Source organism: Sphaerodactylus townsendi, linkage group LG02 (assembly GCF_021028975.2).
Source record: "Sphaerodactylus townsendi isolate TG3544 linkage group LG02, MPM_Stown_v2.3, whole genome shotgun sequence".
Classification (NCBI taxonomy): domain Eukaryota; kingdom Metazoa; phylum Chordata; class Lepidosauria; order Squamata; family Sphaerodactylidae; genus Sphaerodactylus; species Sphaerodactylus townsendi.
In genome coordinates, this window is record NC_059426.1 from 1,891,927 (window position 1) to 1,919,159 (window position 27,233).

Here is a 27,233-nt window from a genome sequence, read left to right on the forward strand (position 1 = left end):
CCCTTCCCCCCCCCCACAACAAACTCCCTGTGAGGTAGGTGGGGCTGAGAGCTCCAAAAAGCTGTGACTAGCCCAAGGTCACCCAGCTGGCATGTGTGGGAGTGCACAGGCTAACTGAATTCCCCAGATAAGCTTCCACAGCTCAGCGGCAGAGCGGGGACTCAAACCCGGTTCCTCCAGATCAGAATGCACCTGCTGTTAACCTCCTATGCCACTGCTGCTTCCTTTTATGCCAGAGACCTTTTATGCCGAGTTGGCCACATGCCCCATAAGGGCTGGGTTGCTAACCTCCAAGTTAGCAACCTGGGGCTTTTCCCCACTTACCTTAAGCCCCGCGCTACTCTCCTCAAGTAGCGTGGGGTCCACCGGCACTCCCCATTACTGGGGCGGTGACAGCGCAGCCGTCCCGACACTGCCGCTGTCACGCCCCCTCAGCACGCGGCATCCCTGGCGCTCTTGTAAGCGGCGCCTTTTGATGACCCTGCGCAGAGCGCGGGGTCGTGGGGACGCCCAGGGGCGCGCCAGGGATGCAGCGCGTGGCATAGGGGGGATCGTGGTGAGTGGGGAAACGCCCCTGGAGATCTCCAGATGGCCACAGTCAGATCCCCTGGATAAAATGGCTGCTTTGGCAGATGGGCTGCATGGCCTTTTTCCCCATGTGGGGTTCTGCCCTCTGCAACCCTTGCCCTCCCCCTCCGGTTCCCCCCCGAAAATCTCCAAGTCTTTCCCAACCCAGAGCTGGCCACTAGGCAAGAGGACTGGAGGGTCCCACTCCCCACAATCATGTTCATGTCTTGGTCCAGTCTATGCGACTGTTATGACTTTCCCCACGGGTGGGCAGCCTCTGTTCAAAAGATGCTTCCACATATTGGGGGCTCCGTGTGTTGCGCCGTATTTGAACATGATTATTTACTTATTTATATTTATACCCCGCCCTCCCCACTGGGGCTCAGAGCGGCAAACAATAATAAAAGACTGCACAATTAAAACAACAGCAAAACATCAACCAATCATTAAAACATTAAGACCACTAACAGATGGCACCAAAACCCCACCCGACGACCCCACCCGTGGGAGGCCAGTGATGGTAACGGTCGGGCTGGCAGAAAAGCTCCATCTTCCAGGCCCTGTGGAGCTCATGCAGATCCTGCAGCACCCTGACCTCATTGGGGACCTTGTTCCATCAGGTAAAGGCCAGGGCTGAAAAGGCCCTGACCCTCGTGGGAGCCAGCTGGGCCTCCTTTGGGCCAGGGATCTCCAGTAGGTTTCCCTCGGACGAGCGGAGGGGCCTGGTGGGGCAGTATGGGAAGAAGTGTCCAGGTCACAGATTCCACGCAGGCATGAGAACAGGGGAGACCCGTCTGATCCGGACCCCCACCACGGGAAGGCTGCGTGCAGAGCCTTGCCTCCCTCAGGCAGAAGTCTTGACGGGCCTTGAAGCTGCCGACTGAGCGTGGTTGGATGTAAACTAAATGACTATCAGACCAGGCAGTCAAAAAACCTCGGGTGGAAAAGCTTCAAAACGTGCTTTTGTTCTTTCTTTAGGCATTTCTGTCGTTGCTCATCCGTACCCCGGTGGAGAGAGCCAGGAACAAGTCATGTGAGATGCTGGTTTTATCTTTTGTCTTTGTAGAATTCGATGCCAAAGAAAAGCTTGGCAGGGGGCTGGACTGGGTGGTGCTTCTAATCTCTCCCAATGCTATGATCCTATGATCTTTGACCATTCTAGGCAGGGCATAGCCCCTACAGTGGGCTGGCCAGTTGCCAGTGGTCAGTCACAGCCACGTGGAGTGGACTGCTCCTCATCCAGGGCAGCAGCTGAGAGCGAACTGCTTCCCACGGCTGGCCTTCCCATGTGCCCTCCTGATCCATGAGAAAGCGCTGGAGGATTTTGTGGCTGCAGATAAAATGGAGCACTAGCAGGTCTTCCATATGGCCAGTCTTTCCGGCCCGGCCCGGCCCGGCCCGCCCCACCTCCAGCAGAGGCCACCCCCATCCCCACCCCCCAACCCGGCCATTACATTTTTTGCAATTTTGTATTGCATTTATTTTATTGCCATTTTTATATCACAATACTGTTGTAACTGTAGATGTAGCAGATTTTCTGAGTGCCTAGATTGGGTTTTTTTAAATTGAGTTTCTAGCCCTTTGATTTCAAAGTTGCGCTTTTTCTTTGTTGTATCCCTGCCAGGGAAAGAGCGCCAGACACTTATTTTAAAGAAAATCAGGTAATTCAGAGAACCTGCTGCACTTATTGTTACAACAGTATATTGCTATGGTGATAATACCAGTGCTAATTATTTTAAGAAATAACTAGCCCACTCCCCCGGTGCCTCAGTGAAGAAGATGGCCTCTGCCAGGACAGGGTCAGTAAAAATGGCTTTCATGTGCACGAGGAAATCTGATTTTCCCCACCCGCGCAGCAGCTATCCAGGCTGCACTACAATCTTTCAAAGAAAATGATAGTACCACTCTGTTCTGCACGGGTCAGACCTCACCTGTGTCGAGTTCTGGCCACCACAATTCAAGAAGGATATTGACAAGATGGAACGGGCCCAGAAGAAGGCGACCAAAATGGTAAAAGGTCTGGAATCCACGACCTACAAGGAGAGACTTAGGGAGCTGGGTATGAAGAGAAGGTTAAGAGGTGACATGATAGCCATGTTTAGATATTTGAAGGGCTGTCAAGTGGCTGAGTGAGCAAGCTTGTTTTCGGCTGCCCCAGAGACTAGGACAAGGAGCAGTGGATTCAAAGTACAGGAAAAGACTTTCCACCGAAGCATTAGGAAGAACTTCCTGACCGTCAGGGCTGTTTGACAATGAAATGCACTGCCTCGGAGTGTGGTGGAGTGTCCTTTGGAGGATTTTAGACAGGGTTTTTTAGACCATTTGCCATGGGTGGCTTGACTGTGTGTTCCTACATGGCAGAGGGTTGGACTTCATGGTCCTCCTGGTCTCTTCCAACTATGATTTTTTCTGAACCCTTTGAGAAAGTACAGGATCCTTGTATCAGGTTTGAGAAAGATTGGAGAAAAGCCATGGAAGCCCCCAGAGGTGCATAAATGTACTGTGATGCTGTGGAGAAGCATAAGTGCAGCACATGGCAGTAAATGCAGACTTTTCTCTTGGATGAGTGGCAGAGTGGAAGTGTGTCTGTGTCTGGGACAGGCTGAAAAGGGTCTTCCTAAGTCAGCTGCAGCCAACATAACAAAGAAGCAGAGGAGTTGTGTGTGATATACCCACACTAATATGGAATGCTAAATGGTGACAGGCAAGTGCCAGAGCTGCAGCTGGCGTGAACCCAAACTCTCTCGAGGCTTCTGTGATGCCTGAAGGGCCAGTGGGCTGACCCAGTCATCGCTGAGCCACCTGTTGGGAACTGTGGTCGTTGCACTGAGTGGAATATGACCACTGGACCAAAAGAGTCAAAATGAACACTCTGCATTGTATCTGTAGAAGGAATGAGGGCTACATATTTATTTGGCAAAAAATGCTTTCCTTCTTTAGGCTCAGTAGTCTACTGGACATCATTGTCTCCATGTCTGTCCTGATTGGCTACTCCATCACGACAGCAAGCTTTGTGCTTTATGTGGTGAAAGAGCACCAGAATAAAGCCAAACAGCTGCAGCACATCTCAGGCCTTGGCGTGCGGAGCTACTGGGTGACCAACTTCATTTATGATCTCGTAAGTAGTTGATCTGTTACACAGACTACCCAAAGTGACATATTACAAAATGCATTGTGAAAGCCGCTTCACAAAATATTCAGTGTGATATTGAACTGACACTCGAATGAAATCTGTAAATGGTTTAATATTTTTTACAGTGCGATCCAAATTTGGGGGCGGGGGGCGCTCTGCAGCCCCCAAGATGGTGCTGCGACGGCAGCACTGTGCTCCTCCAATGGAGCTCTGGGTGGCGCTGGAAGCAAGGAGGCACAGAAAAACCTGTTGCCGCCTGGGATGCTACGTAGGAAATAAAGTCTTATGCCTCCTGTTATTGTGGCATGAGTCATTGGCCTGTGGCGGGGGTGTTCCCAGGCCAAAAAAATAACAGAAACTGTAGATTTGTTCTAACGCCTTTATTCCAAAAGATGCGAAGGGCAACAACGTGAAGAGGAATCTGAGCCCTTCGCTCAGATCCATCACCTATAACCCCCTGGCCCCCCCCCCCCCCCCGCCCACAGACAAATGGCCTCTACAATTTCCACTATATTTCCACTACAAAGTACTGCTGGCTTGGGAAGAGGTCACACTCCTTTGCAGATAAGATCTGTGTCCGGGAAGTCCTGGAGTGGAAGGGGAGGGGGAGAGCACCGGACATCTTCAAAGTAACAAGCAGTAAAACATTCCCCCCTTGCAGTGCCCCCTCCCCCATCCGCACGGCCAGGCTCAGTCCTGACAATCGTGGCACAAGTCATTGGCCTGTGGCAGGTGCGTTCCCGGGCCAAAAGCCCAATGGAAGCTGACTATGGTTTTAACCACCCCCAGGAATGCCCCATAGCCCACCCCGAGAACTGATCTTCTTCCCTCCAGTTTGTCTGTGCAGAAATCTGTGCATGGTAACTTGTCCCTCATTGAAGAGAATAGCAGGCAGATTGCGATGTATGAAGGTTGAGGAGAATTGTCTGCACTAAAGAACTTAAACCTATCCTGGTTGGAATGAAACTCCTTGATTTATCACACCATCCTTACTTATTGTTGTTCTGTTGTTGCTGTTGTTACACTGACCTTTATAGAACATGTTAACTTTGTACAAAGGCATTTAGAATATTTGGGACGTCGACTGGCATAGTGTGAAGCTGCTAAAACGTCATCTGGTCTGTGCGCGTAAAGCTCAGCACATTTATAAGAGACTAGTGAGCCATTAAGGTCAAGACTTTGGTTTCCTTTTAAGTTGTAGGCACAAAAAAATGCCCTTCGGCCAAATTGCAAAGAGGCACAGAGGCAAAAGGCAGTCTTAAATGTCGTCCAGCTGTGTGTATTTTGCTAAGAGCTCTGCTTACTGGCTGCTCCTGTCAGGGCTGCTGTCACAGGAATGTTGCCCTGGAAAAATTCTGTTAATTTTAGGACATTGCAGAAAATAGTTCTTATGGGGTGCTGTGTGGTCTCCGGGCTGTATGGCCGTGTTCCAGCAGCATTCTCTCCTGACGTTTCGCCTGCATCAGTGGCTGGCATCTTCAGAGGATCTGATGGTAGTAAAGCAAGTGGAGTATACATACCTGTTGGAGTATCCAGAGTGAGGGAAAGAACCATTGTCTGTTAACAAGTAAAGGGTGCAATTAGCAAGCTAGATTTACATGTGTTGAGTGGGATCCACCCATTAGCATGTGAGTAACAATGAAGATAGCAAGGTCAATAGGTGAGGGCATCTGAATAGAAGTAGCCTGGCCTTTGTTCCCATTGATTGTTTGCAGGCAAAAGGTCAGGATTCCCCATTGATTTTGGCCGTGAAAGCCTTCGACAATAGTTCTTATGTTTTTAACCAAATTTTTCTCTGGAAATATTTTTATCATAATTACTGCACATTTTTGAGGGAGTGGGTAATGATGAGAATTTTTTTCCTCATAGTTTTGTTGACCCCACTCTGCATTTTTGTAAAAATATACATATTTTCATAAAAACAGAAACATTTAGCAGATCCAGATTCAAACAGTGGTTACAGTGGAGAAGAGATGTTTAGTCTGTCTTCAGCAACATCAGTATTTGGCAGTAAACTACTGTATGAAGAATTGTATTCATCTAGAATGCAACGCACCAATAACCCTTAGGAGAGAAATGCCTCGGTTTCTTTTAACACCCACACACACACAACCTAGTTGTAATGCTATGCAAGCTGTCCTTACAGCTTGTTTTTACAGCTCTCTGGTGAGTTAGAAAAAAAGCAGCAACATGCTTACCGGATCCCCACAGCAGCCCCAACTCCAGCCACCATCTTGGAATTATCATATATACTCGAGTATAAGCCAAGGGGGACTTTTTCAGCACAAAAAATGTGCTGAAAAAGTCGGCTTATACTCAAGTATATGCGGTATGTGTTTTTCTTGAATTATTTCATAATTTTAATGGTTTTTAATAGTTCAAATGTTTTCATGTTTATTATGTCCATTGTCTTGGGAACCCTGGTCAGGTGGAAAGATAAGATTTAAAATATTTTAAATAAAATAAAAAGCTTGAGGGACTGGAGCACCTTCCTTATGAGGAGAGGCTGCAGCGTTTGGGACTCTTTAGTTTGGAGAGGAGACGTCTGAGGGGGGATATGATTGAAGCCTATAAAATTATGCATGGGGTGGAAAATGTTGACAGGGAGAAATTTTTCTCTCTTTCTCACAATACTAGAACCAGGGGGCATTCATTGAAAATGCTGCGGGGAAGAATTAGGACTAATAAAAGGAAACACTTCTTCACGCAACGTGTGATTGGTGTTTGGAATATGCTGCCAGAGGAGGTGGCCACTAACCTGGATAACTTTAAAAGGGGCTTGGACAGATTTATGGAGGAGAAGTCGATTTATGGCTACCAATCTTGATCCTCTTTGATCTGAGATTGCAAATGCCTTAACAGCCCAGGTGATTGGGAGCAACAGCCACAGAAGACCATTGCTTTCACATCCTGCATGTGAGCTCCCAATGGCACCTGGTGGGCCACTGTGAGTAGCAGAGAGCTGGACTAGATGGACTCTGGTCTGATCCAGCTGGCTTGTTCTTATGTTCCCACTCTGGCACTTGGACACATCTTTCCCACAGCACAAGGAGGGAAATGCTGTCATTTTAATAATCTGGATAATGAATCCCATGTGTAGTGATGATTCTGATCTATATTAGGGAGAAAATCACAAAGACTGCTAATTATTTCAGAGCAAAATGGTGTGATTCTCTGTCAGTACCCTGAGGAATCACAGCTGTTTGCATGCTTTAGAAGCTAGTTTTAATCCTTAAGTAATCTGTATATGTTGCTATAAGAAACTGGTATGTATGATATAGTCTTGTCATTATTTCATTCCACAGGCTTATTTTATGGTACCTGTTTCACTCTCCATTGGAGTAATTTCAGCTTTTCAGATACCGGCTTTCTTCAACGACAATAATTTGTTGGCTGTATTCCTTCTGCTGTTTCTGTTTGGGTAAGGATTTAGTACAGCTCATTCAACACGAATGAAAAACGCGTGAAGGAGTTCAGAGTTGGTTGGGGGGTGGGTTTAGCAGAGCTGTGTGGCTTTGAGACTGACTTTTCGACAACTGCGAGGGTGGGCCTGAATTTTGTTTGGGAGCTGAATCTGGGGCTGACCTGTGTCCTGAGCTCCATCCAAGAAAACCTGTGACCCAGTGCTGGCAGCACTGGCGGGTCCTGGTGTGTGTGTGTGTGTGTGTGTGTGTGTGTGTGTGTGTGTGTGTGTGTGTGTGTGTGTGTGTGTGTGTGTGTGTGTGTGTGTGTGTGTATCACTCAGAGTTAACTGCAGGCAATCTTGTTGTCCTTTTCTGCTTGGTGACAAAGAATTTCAAAAGGACTGTCCTTAGTGGTGAATAAAATGCCCCCTTTTCTCCCAAACGACCAGGACTAGAAGTGTCAGCCAGTAAATGCTTTGCTGGGTTTCATTGTCTTCTCTTGTTCTGTGCTTTTCTCTTCTTGCTGATGATGATGTTCAGATACGCAACATTTTCATGGATGTATTTGCTGGCTGGGATCTTCAAGGAAACCGGAATGGCCTTTATAGTTTATGTCTGTATCAACTTGTTCTTTGGCATCAACACCATCATCACTCATTCGGTGGTGTTTCTGCTTTCCCAAGAAAAGGCCACTGATCAGGTAAGAAGGCCAATGGCAGGTTCTTAACTTCTACCTAAAATGTCAGAGGACAAAATCTGTTGTCCAAGGGAGTTAAGATTGAGTCCCACACAGGACGAATAAGACTGCGCTCGGAGTTGCCTGCATCAGATTATTCAACTTGTACATGAAAGCTGCTTGCTGTGCACAGGATCGGGCACCCTGCAGAGAATGCAGCTTCTGTGTCGTGCGTGTCTGTTGCAAATGGCCGAGGGAGACGGGGGGGGGGAGGGGGCTGCTGCTCCACTCAGAAATGACCCCGCGAGGCCAACACCTCCGGGTTCTTCAGCCAATTCCTTTTCCTAATCAAGGAAATGGGAGACCAGAGCTCTCAAGTCCCAAAAGGACACCGCCACCAGGACCCAAGGAAGTGCATCCTTTGGGATTTTAGCATGGCTCCTAATAGGTAACAAACCTATAAAGAGATAATAAACTTATACCAAAGCCTAAACTTACATAGGTAATAAACCCCAACATGCTTCCTCATTTTGTCTTAAACTCTCTTTTGTCCTGGTTTTAAAAGCTCCCCGGGGAATTTTTTTTAAATGTTAAAAATATAAATGGCAAAATGAAAATAAGCCCACAGAGTCCCCGGTTCAATCCCTGGGATCGTCAGTTGAAGGATGACGAGAAAGAGGCCCTGGGAGCTGCAGTGAGTCTGACGGAGGCGGACAAAGGGCCTGCTTGCGGTGAAGGTGGCTTCAAGGGTTCAGGAAAGGGGAGACTCCAGGGAACGCTCAGGGATGCATGAAGATGGCACTTTGATGAAGCGGTGAAGGTAGCTTTGACTGGCAGTTGTGGGTTTTCGGGGCTGTGTGGCTGTGGTGTGGTGGTTTCAGTTCCTTAACGTTTTGCCTGCATCTGTGGCTGGCGTCTTTGGAGGCATGTCATGCTGGGCCACAGAGGGTAACCCATTTTATCATGCCGTGCATCTGCAGAGGCAGGCAAATCGTTCGGAGCTGAGACCACCAGACCACAGCCCCGGAAATCCTCAACAGCCAGCCACAAAAGCCTTTGATGTAGCTTTGTCTCCTAAAAGCTTCTAGCCAGGAAAATGTGGCTGGTCTTCTGAACTGTTCCATCTTCATCCCTCGGGTCCCACCTGGTGTCTGTTCACCTGGGGACTGGGATGCATAGTCAGGCTCTTGGTCCACGTGGCCGCAGGATGCCCCTGTATTGAGTGAACCTGCCAGTCAAGGAAGGGACCAAAGCTCATCACTGGAACGTGAGTCTCCTGGGCAGGGAGACTGTGAAGGTCTGCATGCCTGTTTCACATTTCAATGAATGGGGGCTTGTGCGTGCATCCCTGTGGTCCGACAAAACCTGTCATGCCCCCAGAGAGGCTTTTGTTATTTCCCCATTAAGCTTTAGTTTCCCCATAGCTAGCATGGTTTTAGTTCATTGTTAAGTCTTCTATGGGAGGGTATGCAGGCAGAGGCTGATGGGAACTGTAGTCCATGAACATCTGGAGAGCCACAGGTAGCAGACCCCTGAGTTAGCCCCTGTCCCTTTAAGATATTTCCCAATAGGCAGTTTCCTTTCTTTACCCAGCAATCCCCTGTTTAGTTCTAGCCAGTCAGTCTGAGTGAGGTGCTAAGGGTAGTTGGAGATTGGAATATTCGTGACATCCATATTAGTATATGGTGGTCCACAGAGCACAAGTTAAGTTTAATAGCAGTCAGAACTGGAAAAAGACTGAAAGAGCTGAAAGAAAGCAAGACACAGTGGACTTTCTTGTAAGCAACCAAGAGAAGACACAGTCTACAGCTTCAAACCTGCGCAAGACAAGCAAGTACTCTGACTAAGATAGACCCAAGGGAGGAGTTAGGGTCTTGTTTGTCTCAAGTAATAAACCCACTGTAAGAACTGTTGAACCTGGCTTGTGTCTTCCCCACTCTGTCCTAGCCAAGTACAGGGCACCTCAAACAGATTCACTGAGGGGTGGGGGGGGGGGGGCAGAACAAAACCTGTCCCATTGGTTGTTCCTGACCGGCTTGGCTTCCACTTCCTTTGTGAAAGGTCTTACCTGGGTGAGGAGGTGGGGAGCGGCATAAAAATATTTGCTGTCATAACAATGGACGTTTTGCTATAGTACGTTGCACAAATAATGTTAATGGGGCTGGGGGTGGGGGCTGGGGCTCAGTGGTGCAGCATCTGCCTCAAATGCAGAGTCCCCGGCAGCACCTCCAGTGGAAGGATCAGGCCATGGGTGATGGAGGGACCCTGCCTGAGGCCCTGGCAGTCCACGCAGACTTTGCTGTCCTAGTTCAGCATAAGGGGCAGCTCCATCTGTTCATTGATGCACCGTCCGTTTGTAACCCACCAGGGGTGAAACATAACCATCTTGCTTCTTTCAGGGCTTGCATGATCTTGCTGAGACCTTGAGACATGTTTTCCTGATGTTTCCACAATTCTGCTTTGGAAATGGTTTGATCGAGCTGTCGCAGCACCAAGCCCTGATGGGGTTCCTCAAAGCCTACGGTGTGGTTTACCCAGACAAGACCTTTGAGTTGGACAGGATCAGTTCCAAGCTGCTGGGGCTTTTCCTCCAGGGGACCTTATTCTTCACAATCCGCCTTTTGGTCGATGATGGATCCGTCCAAAAAGTCTGGTATAAAATATTAGAGTAAGTGATCTTCTGGATAGCTCCAAAACCACAGCCTGAAGCAGACTAATGAATCGACTGGAAGGGGATAAAGGGACCATTAATTATCATGACGCCTTGTTTTATGTAATCACTGTAGACTTGTAAAATTCTTTGGTAAATCAGATAAAAGTAGCACCAGGCCAATTTCAGAAACCACATATCAGTTTAATGATGGCCGCCTAACAGTTGCCAGGTGGATTCCTCCCCACTCAGCTTTTCCCCATTGCCTTCTGTCAAATGCAGTGGATTGCAATTGTTGTTCTCATCAAATTGTCTCCTCATAGGACAGGGAAGGAGTGCCAATATAGGGGAAACCCAGATACACCCAACAGCAGCGCTCTGCCCATGTGGCTGGGGGCGAGGGGGGCGGGTCCCACAAACCCTTTCGAGCAGTTTGGTTCCCTGGCCTTCAGTGCGGAGAAAACTATGAAGCTTTTCAGTCTGGGAAATCCCTCGTTCCACTGATTTGTGGATGAGGTTTGAGGATTAGTTCCTCTATAAAACTGAGTTCCTCTGTAAAACTGACCCCGGTTGTCTCCTGCACTGCCAGATTCTTCTATGACAAAGTGCATGGCCAACTGCCACTCCAGCTGGAGGATGCTGAGGAGGAGGAGGAGGATAAAGATGTCCTCGCCGAAAGCGAGCGCGTCGCACTGAACAGGGCGGACTATGATATGCTGCAGCTCCAGAACCTCACCAAGATCTACCATCTTCCCCATCGAAGGATTGTGGCCGTCCGCAATGTCAGCATTGGAATCCCAGCTGGAGAGGTCTGTGCTGAGAGCTTTTGAGGCTGGCCCAGGCTGGCAGGAGCCCACGCCTGCGTGCCAGGGAGCCATTTGCACCAAGCAGGGGCGTACCTGCCAGAGGGACAGAGGCTGTCTTCTCTCCCTGGGCGCCATCCATCAGATAACGTGTGTGTGCAAAATCGCACTCCACACACTGAAGCCTGCCACAGACCCGTCAGGCACCCCTCGAGCCGAGGGGCACTTCAGCGGGCTTGTGGCAGGCTGCTGCCCCGGTGCCAGCTTCTTCCAACCCTCCCCACCTCTATCGGAGGCCGGCCTGTCAGCAAGGAGGCCAGGCAGTGCAGGAGCCGGCGTCAGGTGCCCACCGAGCTGCCCACCATCCCCGAGCCCCCTGAAGGCTTGCAAAGGGAAGTGGCCCATGGGGGGGTGGGCACCCGGGTCAGGTATTTCCCCCAGGCACCATTTCCCCCTGATATGCCACTACCACCAAGCTCCCCACAGTGTCAATCTTTGCAGCCTCCCAGACTTTTTTTGCGGTGTTGAGAAGAGATTGGGGTTGGTTTGATGGAACAGTTATGACGTCAACAGGGAGAACTCAGGCCAAAGGTCACTAAACATGAATCAGAGGAGTTGGAGAGTTAACTAGGGCCTTTTCCCCACTCACCTTTGTCTGAGGGTTGCTGCGCGCAATTCCCAGCACGCGCAATTCCTGGCATCCACCCCGGCTTCCCCATGACCCCGCGCCATTTCAAAAGGCGCCAGGAATTACGTGCCCTGAGGGGGCGCGAGAGAGGCAGCGTCGGGGCGGCTGCGTTCTCGCCGCCCCTGAAGTGGGGAGTGCAGCTGGACCCCGCACTACTTGAGGAGAGTAGCGCGTGGCTTAAGGTAAGTGGGGAAAGGGCCTTGGTCAGACTTCAGAGTCCAGAAGGAGGGAATGTCTGTCCTGCCTCAAACATTTCCTGTGTGTGAAAAGTGAGAGAAGTGTTCATTTGATGGATTTGGTTTCTTCCTGTGTGAATTCCGGATTCTAGTACTGGTGTTTGAATGTTCAACAGCCTTTTGATTGGAACCTCAAATGACCTCAACATTTCAAGGACTTTGCTTTAAACTTTGTCATTTGAATTCTCATTTTTTCCCATTAAGAGGAAAAATGAAATCAGATTTCCCATTTCCAATCCCCTTCATTGCTAGCTGTTTTGGTTTCACAATGAATTGATTAAAACTTTATAACTAAATGTCTTTCCCCCTCACAATCTAGTGCTTCGGCTTGCTTGGTGTGAATGGGGCTGGAAAAACCACGATTTTCAAAATGCTGACAGGGGACATTGGACCATCTCGTGGAAGGCTGCTGGTCCGAGATGAAAACGGGTATGAAGGAGGATAGATTCACTGCAAAGCAGATGAGGAAAGAAGTCCAGGGAAGCATTTCTTTTCCCCATTATGCAATGCAACTTCCTTGCGTCTCCCTTCTCGTGGCAGCCCTTTCCCCCAACCCGCTCCTGAGAGACTGGGGATAGTTAACTTCATGCATCTGCTGAAGTGTGCTCGGAATCCCAAGAGTTTCTGCTGGAAGCCGTGTTGTGAGTCTTGCAGATACTACTTGCACATTTCTGTTTAGTCCTCTGCAGAAATGAAGAGGTTGGAGCTGTCTTGGATTATTCTGAACATGTTTCTGAAGCTGGCTCTTAAAAGTCTGCAGAACAAGACGCAGATGGGCCCACCCCGAGTCAGAAGGAGCGAGAGAGCTTCTTGTTAGAAGTGAAGGATGTCAGTAGAGGACACAAAATGAGGATCCACACTCCTCGGTGCCTTCCTTGTCTCCATTTGTCCAGTTCAATTGACTTTGTTTGCTTAAAATTCATCTTGAAGGAAACAGAATATGTGTAAACACTGAATCAGTGTAGCAATATATAAGGAGATCAATATATGCGTAGCGTATCTGTTTTGACCAGAGACGTACCAAGGGGAAATGGCGCCCCCATTGCTAACACCCCCCTTTGCTCCCGCCTCAGTCCCTTCTGCCCTCCTCTCCGGGGAGGTAGAAGAGACAGATATCTATTGGCAGTAATGCTTAGGGGGTGTGGCTACGTGCCGTGTCACCTCAGTGCTATAAAAGCAATTGCTGAAGGCCGATAGACAGCAGTCTTTTCTGCCTCCCCGGAGGGGAGGGCAGGAGGAACTGCAAGCTGCCGGCTCCCCGGGAGCCAGGAGCAAGGGGGGGCAGCAGGGAGGGTGCCCTCGACACTGCCCATGTCAATGACAACATGGGCGGGGTCGAGGGTGCCGGAAGACGACAAGGCAGCAGGACGTCCTCTTACCTTGCTGTCGTCTTCCTGGTCACATGGGGGGCTGATTTTGCACCCCCCACATGACCAGGTTGGTGGCGCTCGGGGGCAGAGGGTACCCCTTTTCCCCGGGTAAATACGCCACTGGTTTTAACAAAGAAGAAGAGAAGAGTTTGGATGTATGCCTCCCCTTTCTCTTCTGTAAGGAGACTCAAAGGGGATTACAATCTCCTTTCCCTTCCCCACTCACAACAAACACCCTGTGAGGTGGGTGGGACTAAGAGAGCTCTGAAGAACTATGACTAGCCCAAGGTCACCCAGCTAGCATGTATTGGAGTGCACAAGCTAATCTAGTTCCCCAGATAAACCTCCACAGCTCAAGTGGGAGAGCGGAGAACCAAACCTGGTTCTCCAGATTAGAGTGCACCTACAGCACTGCTGCTCCGACTTCAAAGGCAAATTAAGTCGTCAACAAGTCGATTGGACATGTTTTGCTCTACTTTTCCCACCTTTTCTGGCATATAACAGTCACATATTTATTCAAATCAGACAGTAAATAGGAGATGGCTTCAATATCAATTCGCCTGGCATTTCATGTGTTTGCAGTTCCATCTAGACAAGAGCAGCTGCGTATATGCTCCCCACAGCATGGTCCATACCTGCAGGTTTCCCACCCTGTTCTGAGCCCACGTGTGCTCGTAGGCCCCTTTCCGAGTGGGATCTTGGACCCCAGGCCTCAGGGTCAGGGGCCAGGCCTTGTGGTTCCTCCCTCCGCCTGACCCCGCAGGACTTAAAGACGTGTTTTCTGCCTTCCTGAGTCTTCCAGCTCCCAAACACATGAAATCTTTTGCAATTCAGATCCTTGAATGATGTTGACGATGCCCACTGGTCTCTGTTTGGCTACTGTCCTCAAGAAGACGCCCTTGATGATCTCCTGACGGTGGAGGAACACATGTATTACTACGCTCGGCTCCATGGCATCCCAGAGAAGCAGATCAAAGGGGTAAGTAAACTGGGGCACTCGCTTTCCCCAGCCTGGTCCTGGAGGAAACGCAGTCTTTCTTTTTGGTGCACAGACCCCATTGGCTGGAAATTTGTGAGGTCATTAAACTCCCTCCCCAAACGGTTTTCAGTGCTGAAACATTTGTTCGGCTTCTGAAAAAGGAATGGCAGTGAAAACGGATAAATTTTTAATTGAACAAATGTACATGCCGCACTGCATTAGTTTAAGAAGGCCGATGAACCACCATTCTTTGGGAAAGAGAAGAGCAGGCTGCTGAACCAGTGCTCAATTTTCTGAGCTCTGTCTGTGTCAAGTTGAATGTAAAAAAGGGAGAATAGAAACTATGCTCAAGAAGCACAATTTTTTTTTAAATGTGGCTGTCCCTAGTTCGGGTGAATTGTTTGTACACACACACACACCCTTACGGAAGAGTCCCGTGACCCCTGGCCTTTTTCATCCACTCTTCCGTCTACTTCGCTAACTCCAAGTGGGTAACTGTTGGATTATTTAACTTAATATTTAGCAGAGAGCGGAATAAGAGACCATGAGACAGTTGCTGGTTTTATATAAATGAGTTTGTTTACTTGTTTACATGGAAGGGTTTGCATGGAAGAAAATAAAGAACAGCTTTCTATCCTAGTACAAACTTTGTTACATTGCTTAGCACCATGTTGGGGGTTAGGCAATGTCGCGGGTTAGCTGACCAATAGCTTAATCAATGAACTGGCCATAAAACTCTGACCTCAGTAACTAATTAGCATGCACGTAATTAGCCTCTTTGTCTCTGAATTGTGACAGACACTTGCAAATCCCAGCAGTAACAAAGCTGAGCAAAGGAGCATCCTACATTCATGATGCTTATTTGGGCAAGAGGAGGATGGGGGGCAAATAAAGAGGACGAAGATTTCCGTTGCCTACAAATGTTGCAAAGTTTGATTTAAATGCATGGAAGTTTAAAATTGCTGACCACAAGAAGACTTCAGTCGCTCATCTTTTCTTCTCCTTTGCGTTCTGATTGTTTCCACAGGTTGCACTTCAGCTTCTTTATCGGCTTAATCTGGTGGCTTACAGAGAGAGAATCACGTCAATGTGCAGCTACGGCACCAACAGGAAGTTATCAACTGCTCTGGCTCTTCTTGGGAAACCATCAGTTCTTCTGCTTGTAAGAAATCAAAACTTGACTGAGGGAAAAAAAAGATGTGTGGTTCTGCATTTGCTTTAAAAGCTGGCGGGACACATGGCCACTGCCGCTGCTGCCGCTGCAGAACCCACAAGGGAAACGAGGCGTTCTGTGGCCGCCAGAGACTGAGTTTTTACATTCTGATGAGGAGTCTGATGCCAGGGAGAGCTTGTGCAGCCTGAGTAGCCCAGCTTGGCCTGAGCTCATCAGATGCTGGAAATTAAGCCAGGTTGGCTGCAGTTAGGACTCGGGTGGGGGACCACCATGGAGGCAGGCCACAGCAACCCACCCGCCCCAGCTTGTCTCATGGCCCTGGCCACAACCTCATGGCACTTCTTTCTTGGCAGCAAACAAGCCCACATCTACCCCCCCCCCACACACACACACACACAGGAAAATGAAGAACACTTTGTTTTCACATTTAAAAATTCTCTGAGAAAAGAAACAACACAATCTCCCTTACTTTGGAGAGGCAGTGGCCAGCCACAGGACATCTTAACTGCGCTTGTCTAATGCTCATGGGCAGAGGCAAAGAGCAGGTGCACTCTAATCTGGGGAACCAGGTTTGATTCTCCGCTCTGCCTCTTGAGCGGTGGAGGCTTATCTGGGGAACTAGATTAAATTGTGCACTCCAACACATGCCCGCTGGGTGACCTTTGGCTAGTCACAGTTCTTCTTCAGCCCCACCCACAGGGTGTTTGTTGTGGGGGGGGGGGGAGGGAAAGGAGATTGTCAGCTCCTTTGAGGCTCCTTACATCCAACTTCTCCTCCTCCTCCTCCTCCTCCTTTGTTCTCAACATTTTCTGTCCAATTATACTATTTTAAGGATGAGCCGAGCTCTGGGATGGATCCCAACGCCAAGAGGCACTTGTGGAAGATCATCTCTGAGGAAGTGCAGAAGCAGTGCTCTGTGATCCTTACTTCTCACAGGTAGATCTGGTTATTGACTGTCAGGGTATACGGTACAACGACCAAGTATTTAAAGCAAAAACAACGCGTTGCACCTACCGCTATACAATATATATTAGTACAATTAAATTATCAACAAAGTCCAATAGACAATAAACATGCTCATAAAATACAGTGCTCTTATCCTAAGTACAACATCAGCATCCTATACAATATACAATCACAGAGTCCTGTGGAAGAATGCTGAATTAACCATCATATAAACTGGGGTGCTGTGTGGTTTCTGGGCTGTATGGCCGTGTTCTAGCAGCATTATCTCCTGACGTTTCGCCTGCATCTGTGGCTGGCATCTTCAGAGGATCTGATAGTAGGAATGGAAAGCAAGTGGAGTATATATACTGTGAGGTCAAAAGGTGAGGCCATCTGAATAGAGTAGCCTGGCATGTGAGTCACAGAGAAGTCTGTAGCATGTGAGTAACAATGAAGATAGCAAGGTCGATAGGTGAATGCATCTGAATAGAAGTATCCTGGTCTTTGTTCCCTTTGATTGCTATTGTCTATAGTTGTCCTGTGTTTGTGTGGAGCTGATTAGTCACTGTCTTGATTCTAGAGTTTTTCAACACTGGCAGCCAAATTCTGTTCATTTTTATGGTTTCTTCCTTTCTGTCGAAATTGTCCATGTGCTTGTGCATTTCAATGGCTTCTCTGTGTAGTCTGACGTAGTGGTTGTCAGAGTGGTCCAGAATTTCTGTGTTTGAAAACACAGAAATTCTGGACCACTCTGGCAACCACTACCACAACCAGACAGCACCCCAGTGATTCCGACCGTGAAAGCCTTCGACAATACACCAAATGAATGTCTTTGGAGTGCCCAATTAGGCATCCTCACTAATGAGTTCTCATGCACTCAACGAAGATAACATTCTGTTATTTGTGCGATTGTCCTCGCTACGGAGTCCTCATGCAATGCAAGAAGAAAAATGTGAACGGGAAACGCGATTTTTCACCGTTTTCAAACTCCATCTTCATCAGATATTGCAGCTCTTATCTTTAAATATGCCTCTCATACGGGGTCTGTACAAATTGAATATTTGAATCATATTCACTCATTCTTTCCAATAATGTTCAAAGTATACAACAATGTCTCCATGTGAGTAATATTAATTATATTCATATTCCAAACTATATTCATATCGCAAATTGTATAATAAATTAGTACATTATTCATAAATATGAATATGAATTCACAAAAATCCATAAATCTACCCATCCCCCGCCCGGGAGACCAATGGTGTCAGCTTCAGGTTCCGTCTTAGAACCTCCCTGCAGATGTGGGCGAAGGAAGATTCCATGGGTTAAAAATGGGGATGTGCTGTGGCTGTGAGCCATGGAGGGGGGAGGGTGCTGTTGGCGATCAGGAACTGCCTTGCTGGTTCCCCACCAGAACGACAAGTGTCAGGGCCTGGCATCCCAGGGACTGGCCTGGCTCCACGGACTCTGGAGGAAGCTGCTACTGGTCCAAGGCCACAGCTGGCTTATGGCAACCTGTCACTGGGGTCCTGACACAGTTCAGTAAAGCTCTTGATACCTTCATGAGACTCAATTATTGACAGGAGTAACAGACCCTTACAATAAGTAGGCACCTCTTGCTCTTCCTTCTCCTCCAAGGAGGGACACCCTGGATGAACTCCCCTAAGGGAGGTCACCTTCCAGCCTGCGTGGCATCGGCAGCCTCGCCCCCCCCCCACCCCACAAGCTGCAGATTTCCCACAAAGCAGAACTGTGCCAGGAAGATGTTGTCTGGCAAAACCAGTAGGAATCCATACTGCACGTGTGGAGTGGCTCTGAAAATCCATGGGTGGCTCGGCCACCAGAGGCTGCTTGTGCTGTTCTCAGTGACACCTGCTCTATGTCCTTGGTTTTCAGCATGGAAGAGTGCGAGGCTCTCTGCACACGGCTGGCCATCATGGTGAACGGGCGCTTCCGGTGCTTGGGCTCATTACAGCACATCAAGAGCAGGTGGGTCATTTGCCTCTGACTCACTAGACAGCCTGGCTACGATTGTATACTTGAGAGCCCATGGCACTCCCATTCCTATGTGGAGATCAGGCGACCTGGATCCACACCCGAACTTCACGTGGAGACTTGAGTTGGGGTGAGCCCTGCTCGCTGGCATTCACCTGCCCTCCTGCCCCAACTCCATGGAGAGTTGGGGGCATAATTGCGAGGGGGGGCTGAACCCCAGGTGCTGATTTAGGAAGCTACCCCTGTGCCCTCTCTAGCTCTGTGCTGATTCTGTACTGGCCTCCCTTGAGACTCCCAGGTCTGCACTAGGATTAACATCGTGGAGTCTGTTCCTGGCCACAGTTTCCACTTGGTTTTCTGGAGGAACCGCTTTATTCTGATGTGCTTCTCTCATAAAGTAAACTGTGTATTTAATTTGTTTTTTCCAAGGTTTGGGAAGGGATTCACGGTGAAGATGCACTTGAATAGCGGTGCTGCTAACATAGAGAAGCTGACACAATTCATGCAGCTGAGCTTTCCAGGCACTCATCTAAAGGTAAATAGAAAAGTATAAAGTCTGGTAGGCAAACCATAACACCACAACTCTCTTCTCTTGCAATACACACGAAACAACCGAAACGATCTCCAGCTGGTTTATGAAGCCCGACAGACGAGCCTTCAGGAAATCCTGTCATGTTTTACTTTCTTTCCATTGCCACACTGCTTTTCCCCACCCCCTGATTGTTCACTTCCCCTCCTACTGAGGGTTGTGAATTCTGGGTTAGGAGATTCCTGGAGATCTGGGCATGGGAGGGGAAGGACCTCAGGAGGGTCTAATGCAGTAGCGTACCACTAATGGGGACATGGGGTATCCCATGTCCCTGGATGCACTGAGCCCGCCCCCTGGCCTCCCTGCAGGCCGGCAGGAGATGACCTGCAGGGAAGCCAGGGGGTGGGGCTTGGCAGCAGGCAGCCCAGGTGGGCGCCGCGACACAGGCCAGCACAGGAGCCGGCTTGCCACTGCAGTCTCACTCCTCCAATCCTCCCCCGCCCGAGCCCCAGCCTCCCTGCTGATTCCTGTAAGTGGGGCATGGGGGGGGGGGTGCAGGGAGCTGGGCAGGGAAGGGCGCAGGGAGGCAGTGTTGCCCCTGGGTGCCATTTAGGTCTTGTACGCCACTGGTCTAATACCATGGAGTCCACTCTCCAAAGCAGCCATTTTTGACAGGAAGCAGATCTCTGTAGTGTAGAGATCAGTTGCTGTTCTGGGAGATCCCCAGCCCCCACATGGAGGGTGGCAACAGGTACTCCTACAGGTTGGGTTTTTTTACCAACCCATTTTTACTCTCTCCAGCTGCCTCTTACCAGCTCTTGCCACCCACCCATTTCCTCCCTGTCTCATTTATTCATTTGCTTCATTGGACAAGAATGTTTTATTGATTTTATTGTCATTGGTTAATGTTGGAAGCCACCCTGAGCCCTCAAGGGGAAGGGAGCCCTGGATGCTGAATGAACAAATAAATAAATAAATACCCTGCCTGTCTCTCTGATGGGGGCCCAAAAGCAGCCTTTGCTGATCTCCTTGCATCTGTTGTATCCTCACAACGACCCTGTGAGGTAGGTTTGGCAGACAGTGTGTGACTGCTCAAAGTCGCCCTGCAGCCTTCCCCAAGGCAGAGTGAAGACCTGAACCCAGGTCTCCTGGGCTCCACTGTCCCCTCCTGACTCATTGACTAGCCCTTCCTTTTCCCCAGCCATTTTTGTTCTCTGTTAACAGATTTCTTTGACCCGCCCCAATTTTCTCTTCCTGTTTGCCTCTCACCTCACTCCATCCTTTTTTATGCTCTCTTGTAACAGCTTCCCTTTTATTCTTTTCTCAGCTCTTTCTGTCATGATGGTGCCGTTGGGGGAAAATTTTGCTTTAGCTTTTGCAGCTGCAGGGTTATCCCTTCTAGCTGTGGCCCTGGAGTTCTGTGGCTGGGAAGAGGCTCCAGGCCGGTCAGGGCAAACTCTCTGCTTCTCCTGCAGGGGTGGGGATCTTACACTCATATTTTCAAGAGTTTGGCACGTTTTCCACCAGAACTCTCTTTCTAGGTTCCTGATCTGTCTGCAATAAAAGCCTCGAACCAATCAAGTAAATTATTGCCTGAACGGGGAATCTGACATTTTCTCTCCTTCATCTCTGAGTTTTACTTTCTCTCTCTCTCTCTCTTTCTCCTCTGCCCCATTTTTACTTCATGAAGGTGAGGGTTGAGAAGGGGGAAGACCTCAGAAGCCTCTTTCCTGATCCTCCAATGGGACCAGGGGAGGCAACCATCACTTGGAATCCCACCTGATCTCCCGGTGGCAGAGCTCAGTTCCCCTGGAGGAGATGGCTGCTTGTGCCCCGTTGAAGTTGCCTCTTTCCCCAGACTTTGCCCACCTGAGGCTCCACACCACTCCCCCTCCCAAACCTCCAGGGATTTCCAATCTTGGAATGGGACGCCAGATCCCCGGAGTTATGAGAGCTGAGGTTATTCTGGGAGATCTCCAAGCCCCACCTGGAAGTTGGCAACCAGGCAGGGAAGGGGTAGAGGTCTGGGGGGGGGGGGCTTTCAGAAAAGGGAAAGAGGAAATAGAGGGGGAGGGGGGGAGAAGAGGGTTCCCAGCAGCGCTTGCAGAATCCCACTGGTCGTTGTGTAGCGCTTTCAAGTGTTCAAAGGCGTTTGTATGTAAATCTGTTATTTGTTTGATTGATGGATTCACTGATTTTTATCCTAGCCTTCAAATGCATCCCAGGGCAGGTTCCAACAGTCTAAAAATGCTAAAACAGCACCACATCCAGACAAAAATTCCTAAAAACATACCTAAAACTAAAACATACCTGAAACAAAACATACCCAGGACAAAAACATACCTCAAAAATATACCAACCCCCCTCCCTCCCTTAAAAACATACCTACCCCCTCCCTAGCCCTCCCAGGTGCAGGTGGACGACAAGTTCCACAAAAGCCCAGTGGACTGGGGGTTGATGGCATCGGTCATTCAGTGCCTGGCCGAAAATGATGCTCTTAACCAGGTGCTGAAAGGTCTATGGTGTCGGTGCCTGTCAGACCTCTAGAGGGAGGGCATTCCATAAAGTGGGGGCTATTATGGAGACATCCCTCTGTGCAGCCCCCACCCACCCCCTCACCTCAGAGCGGGAGCCAACACCCCCCTCCCCTGTGGCCTGAGCATCCAGGCCGGCCTGTATGGCAGAAGGCGCTCCAGCAAGTAGCGTGGTCCCAGGCCGTAATCCTTAAAATCCTGTACATTGTGTTAGAGTGAAGTGCAGTGATTAGAGAGAAAAGTCTCTTCTCTACACCTGGGCATTCAAGCTTCCTCCACAAAAGGTTTCTTGGCACAGAATCAAAAGCAGCTCTGAGATCGAGGAGAGCTGCATGTCGCTTGGACTTATTTACCCTGGTATACTTGGAAATCAGAGTGCTCAGGACCAAACCAAGGCTGAGGGTGGATTTACCCCTCTGAAAGCCCACTTGCTGTGGTCCAAGTATTTTGTTCTTGGTTACCCAGCAGGCCAGTTTATCTAATAAGTACTTAGCATTCAACTTCCCCAGAATAGATGATAAGCTAATTGGATGGTAGTTTGTAGGTAATAAGTGGGCTCCCTTTTTGATAAAATCCTGTAAAATTATTATTATTATATTATCCCTGCATTGCTGATGGCAGGAGAAGTCATGGGTTGATACATGGTGTCTGTTTGATGCCCCACGGGATGAGGGAAGAATCATCCCTGGAACGACTCCTTTCAGTGCTCTTTGAGCGGTGGTTGAGTGGAGAGCCAGGGCCAATAGAGGCTCGAGAGCAGTGGTGGGATTCAGCCGGTTCGCACCACTTCGGCAGAACCGGTTGTTAAAATGGTGCTTGTAAACAACCAGTTGTTAAATTATTTGAATGCCACCACTGCTCGAGAGCCCCGGCAGCATGAGAAGGAACGGGCCCACAGTTGCCAGATCAGCCCCTGAGCATTAGCTGAGCATTTCCTTTCAGGAAACATTCTTCTCCCTCCCTGACTTTGTCATCCACCGCCTCTCTCCTTCACACAGGACCATCAGCTGAACATGGCAGAATACCACGTCCCGGTGTCTGCAGGAGGAGTCGCAAATATATTTCAGCTGCTGGAAGCCAACAAAGCAGTCTTTAAAATCAGGCACTTCTCAGTGAGCCAAACAACTCTGGAAGAGGTAAGAAAATGTATTTGTCCATTCCAGACGTGGCTTTGGAGTAGAGTTATTAACTGAGCATAGGGAGAGTAGCACTTGTTTATGTTATGGTTGATTTCACAGCTGCCAGTTCTTTAGCTGGTTGTTGGCCTTTCATTACAAATTGAGCCTCACCCAGAGGCCGAGGAAGTTGTGATGTATCTGCGTAGTATTCATGCGGATCCCAGCAGGGCTGCCTTCTGAATCTGACAGATGTTAATTTTGTCGATTTGAAGATGTTTCAAGTGCTGCCCTAGTGTTACCAGAATGGCACCCAGGGTGCCAATTACCACTGGGACAACCTCAGCTGGTTTGTGCCATAGTCTCTGAAGCTCGATTTTCAAATCGTGGTATTTAGTGGCCTTCTCATATTCTTTTTCAATGACCCTGCTGTCACCAGGGACTGCTATGTCGATGATGGTCACTTTCTTGTCCTTGATCACTGTGATGTCCGGTGTGTTATGTGCCAACACTTTGTCCATTTGGATTCAAAAGTCCCACAGGATCTTGACCTTCTCATTTTCCGTGACTTTCTCTGGACAGTGTTCCCACAAGAGAGGAATAAACTGCTTGGAACATCCATCTTTTGAAGCTCTACAGTTTGTTTGCCCTTTTATCAACTGAGTGCCTACAGAAGCTCATCCATAGCTCATAACAATCAATCAATAGTCTATTTAATTTCATGTCCTATTCTGTGTTTCCTTTAGGTTTTCATCAACTTTGCTAAACATCAGAATGGCCCTGATGCTCCGGAAGCAGATTCAAATCCCTCTGATTCAAGCAGCCAAGATGCCAACGTTGCACCTCTCTGTTAAGGTTTCATTTTCACGAGGTTTTATATTTACTGATTTTTGTAATCTCTAACTCTAAAGCCCTGAATGGTGCACCTGGACATCAATTTAGTCTATTACTTGTTTGTCTCCTTTTGGTTAATGTGGTAATAATTTGTGGTGTTTGGGGTTTCTGGACTGTATGGTCACGTTCCAGTAGCATTTTATCCTGACGTTTCACCTGCATCTGTGGCTGGCATGTTCAAGGAAGATGCCAGCCACAGATGCAGGTGAAACATCAGGAGAAAATGCTACTGGAGCACAGCCATACAGCCCAGAAACCACACAGCATTCCAGTGATTCCGGCCGTGAAAGCTTTCAACAATGCTAATTATTTATTTGTGCCAAGGATGTGCAGATGCATTTTGGTCATTGTGATCTCATGCACTCAGGAATTACTCTCCCTCCTCCACCAGACCTGTGTGGTCCATAAGTACCATTTTTAGTAGGAGACATCTGCTCTGTATCCAGAACCATAAGCTAATGCTCTGCTGTATGTATGGATTTTGTCAGTATTAAAGAAAACAGCTTAAAAGCCAAGGTAGCTGCAGACTCCGTTGTCCGCAGCAAGAGCCCAGGCTACTTCACAATGGTGAAACAGCAACGCCTCCTCTGGCCTGAGAAGCAAAATTCTGATTGCCTCGAAGAAGCCAGCAAAATATATTGACCAGGAGAGATCCGAGCAGTCTCGCTTTGTGCCTTCCTGCTGGAACACCTTTTGCAGTGTGCCACCTTCCTCGTCATCTGCCGTAATATTCTGTAAAAAACCAAACAGTGAAATCAGAATAAATTATATGATGTAAATATATGAAAATGTGTATGAAGGTGTGTGATTTATTCAAAATGACAACAATCAGCCCACAGGTGCAGAATTTATATATCCTTTCTTTTTTTAAGCATAAAATTTCCACAGGTATGGAAATAATCTTTTAAATCTTGGAATAATTTGCTTTCTTTGTGTTGTTATTCTAATGCAAGTATTCCCCAACATGGTGCCCGTGGAGGCCATGCACCTGCCGACATGGTTTTTGGAGCCTGGCAAGAGTTTTTAGAAAGTGGCATGGCCAGGTGACACCACTGCTAGCAGGGTGCCTGATTAGCATTGTGGAATCTGATTGGCTGTGCAGATTACAGTAATTTCGTTTCTGCACAAGCCACCATGGGATTTATTTTACTCTTTCTCTACTTTCCCAGGACATTTAAAAAAATTGTTCTTCTTGTCCCCTGCATTTGAATTTCCTGTGACTGTCTGTATCTCTCCCTCCCACAATGCTCATGTTGTGGTTGTGCCCACCACCCTGTGTCAACATTCCAAAGCACAAGCACAAATATTTAGGAGACCCCTTGTTCTAATAAGTAGTTTTCCTGGTGGGGAAAAGAGAGCCCCACCTCTCAGCAAGCACACGGCCTGAACAAAGAAAACAAAGAAAAAAACCCTGTTTAAAACACACTGCTAAACAGAGGCGTTCCTCCCATTGGGCAAAGTGGGCTCCCTAGTTTGAAAATGATGCTGTTTGGGGGTGGATTCCAGCATCACTTGTTTAAACTGGGGAGCCCAGATTCTACTTTTAAATCCACCTTGAAGGGAGAATCTGGGGTCCCCAGTTTAAATAACATTGAAAGTGATGCTGTTTCCCCCAATTGGGGGGACTGGATACAACACCATAAAATGTTTTCATAGCAGTAACAAAACATTTCGAAATCATTTTGAAAATGTTTTCAAAAATTATTTCTGCTGTGTGGCATGGCCCATTGCTGTGTTCAGATTTGTGAGTTGGGGCATGTTCTCTAATGTGATGGTGACTTTGAAATGACCTGGTGGAAAAAATCATTGTTTGGTCACAGTGGGGGAGGGTGGCCGCCCATGGGGGGGGGCATCAAACTCTGGTTTTGCCCCGGGCTCCACTTTGCCTAGGTATGCCACTGCTGCTAAAAGATCTGACTTTGAGAAACCCTCCAAAAAGAAAACCAGAGTTTACCTAATACTCTCCATCCCACTCCTCTTTTCTGCTGCTACTCCTTCCGCTGCTTCCAGAGAGTCATCACCTTTAGTCAGCTGTGGCCACCACAACCACATGCCACTCGGCAGAAGACAAACTGTCCCCCCCCCCCATGTTAAATGCTTTTGTTTGGTAGGAGTCATAAGTGGGAGTCAGGAAACTGGTTGAGCTGAAGGACTTTCTCTGTATCATTATTCCACACATTCTGCAGTTGAGCCTTGGCCCCAAGCAAATTCCAAAGCAGAATGCCAAACTGATAGCCCTGCACAACATTTCTTACCTGGACCACTTTCTCCTAGATACTAGGACCGAAGTCACAGCTTCTGCCATCAGTGTTGCTCCTACATGGAGAGAACAGGGTAAAAAGGGGGGAAGGGGGGAGAAAAAAGGGGGAAGGGGGTGCAGCGGAACAAATGCAAAAAACAAACTGAACTTACTATACTGGGTTACAGGCAAAAAAGTAAAACTGTGCTATATAAGTGCATAAGTGTGTGCTCTATTTAATGTGTAAGGATCCCTAGAGTAAATAAAAGTGCATCAAATATACCATATATGCAATAAACAAGAACAATAAGAAAAGAAAACAAAAAACTTGTACAAGTGACAAACACAAAAAAGTCCATACTACAGAAAACACTGGGCTAAGCAACAGAGTGTCAGTGTGAATTACAAGAGGACTGTTAGGCCTCGGAACTTGAGGCCAATAAATGGACTCTGAAGTATTGATCAGTGTAAGGAATTCCATAGAGCAGAAATAAAAGGCTTTGTTGGTTGAAAGACCGTTTATTCAGACATCTTAGAAAGCTCCACGCATTGACGGCAGTGGCAGGAGATGAGGTGCCTTCATCCAGACCCACAGGTTTATAACTTTCTCCGTCCCTTTCCCCTCCCGCTTTCTCCCGTCCCATTCTCATGGGAACGGCATGCTCATCTCTCTCCGTGAGATAAGGCCTCTGCCAGAGAAATCGCAGCCGATTCTGGCCCATCGCTTCGAGCTCCTGGAATCTACCTCAAAGATGGCGCCAAAACATGCTGGAGAATCAACACCTTATTAGAAACAACACACTCTAGCTTCCCCTAAGAAACACTTCTCCCCTGGTTTGTCAGTAAGGGAGGAGGTCTGATGGAAAAGCAGAAATAAAAAGAGGAGGAAGTTAATATTTCCTGGAATACACCCATTGATTATAAATCCAGCGGAATACCCCACCCAGGAAACCAAATGTTACTTGCAAGCGTTATGCTTGGTTAAAACGAGAGTCCAGGATGGCGTCAATTTCATAATGCTTGTAGCCATACCAATTATAGTCGGTGAGGGTATCTCCGGAGGGTCATTATAGACATCGGAAGGCAGGAGCCTCCTTGGAGTAAACCCTAGAATGAAAAGCACAGGATGTATATTACTTAAGGAATTAGGCAGATCTAACCGGGCAGTAACATCATTAATCACTTTACGTATTAATTCTAAAGGGTCCCACCGAAATTTTTTTTTTGCCCAGTTTTGAAAAATTTATGCACGTCTCTGAGATTTTTTTAGTAGACAAGTAAACTCAAAGCCCATTTAACCAC

General features: G+C 48.1%; 1 protein-coding gene across 1 annotated transcript in view; it reads left to right on the forward strand.

Annotated features, from left to right (window-relative positions):
• ABCA12 (ATP binding cassette subfamily A member 12) overlaps nt 1-24,481 on the forward strand; it is a 155,073-nt gene extending 130,592 nt beyond the window's left edge. The window contains exons 43-56 of the mRNA XM_048483539.1: nt 1,546-1,600; nt 3,508-3,685; nt 7,006-7,121; nt 7,645-7,804; nt 10,180-10,448; nt 11,020-11,239; nt 12,477-12,586; nt 14,362-14,506; nt 15,534-15,668; nt 16,513-16,616; nt 18,522-18,614; nt 19,050-19,155; nt 22,682-22,819; nt 23,545-24,481. Of these exons, the coding sequence (XP_048339496.1) occupies nt 1,546-1,600; nt 3,508-3,685; nt 7,006-7,121; nt 7,645-7,804; nt 10,180-10,448; nt 11,020-11,239; nt 12,477-12,586; nt 14,362-14,506; nt 15,534-15,668; nt 16,513-16,616; nt 18,522-18,614; nt 19,050-19,155; nt 22,682-22,819; nt 23,545-23,652 (1,937 nt within the window). The 3' untranslated portion in view covers nt 23,653-24,481. The remainder of the gene's footprint in view (nt 1-1,545; nt 1,601-3,507; nt 3,686-7,005; nt 7,122-7,644; nt 7,805-10,179; nt 10,449-11,019; nt 11,240-12,476; nt 12,587-14,361; nt 14,507-15,533; nt 15,669-16,512; nt 16,617-18,521; nt 18,615-19,049; nt 19,156-22,681; nt 22,820-23,544) is intronic.
• Nucleotides 24,482-27,233: the final 2,752 nt, after the last annotated feature.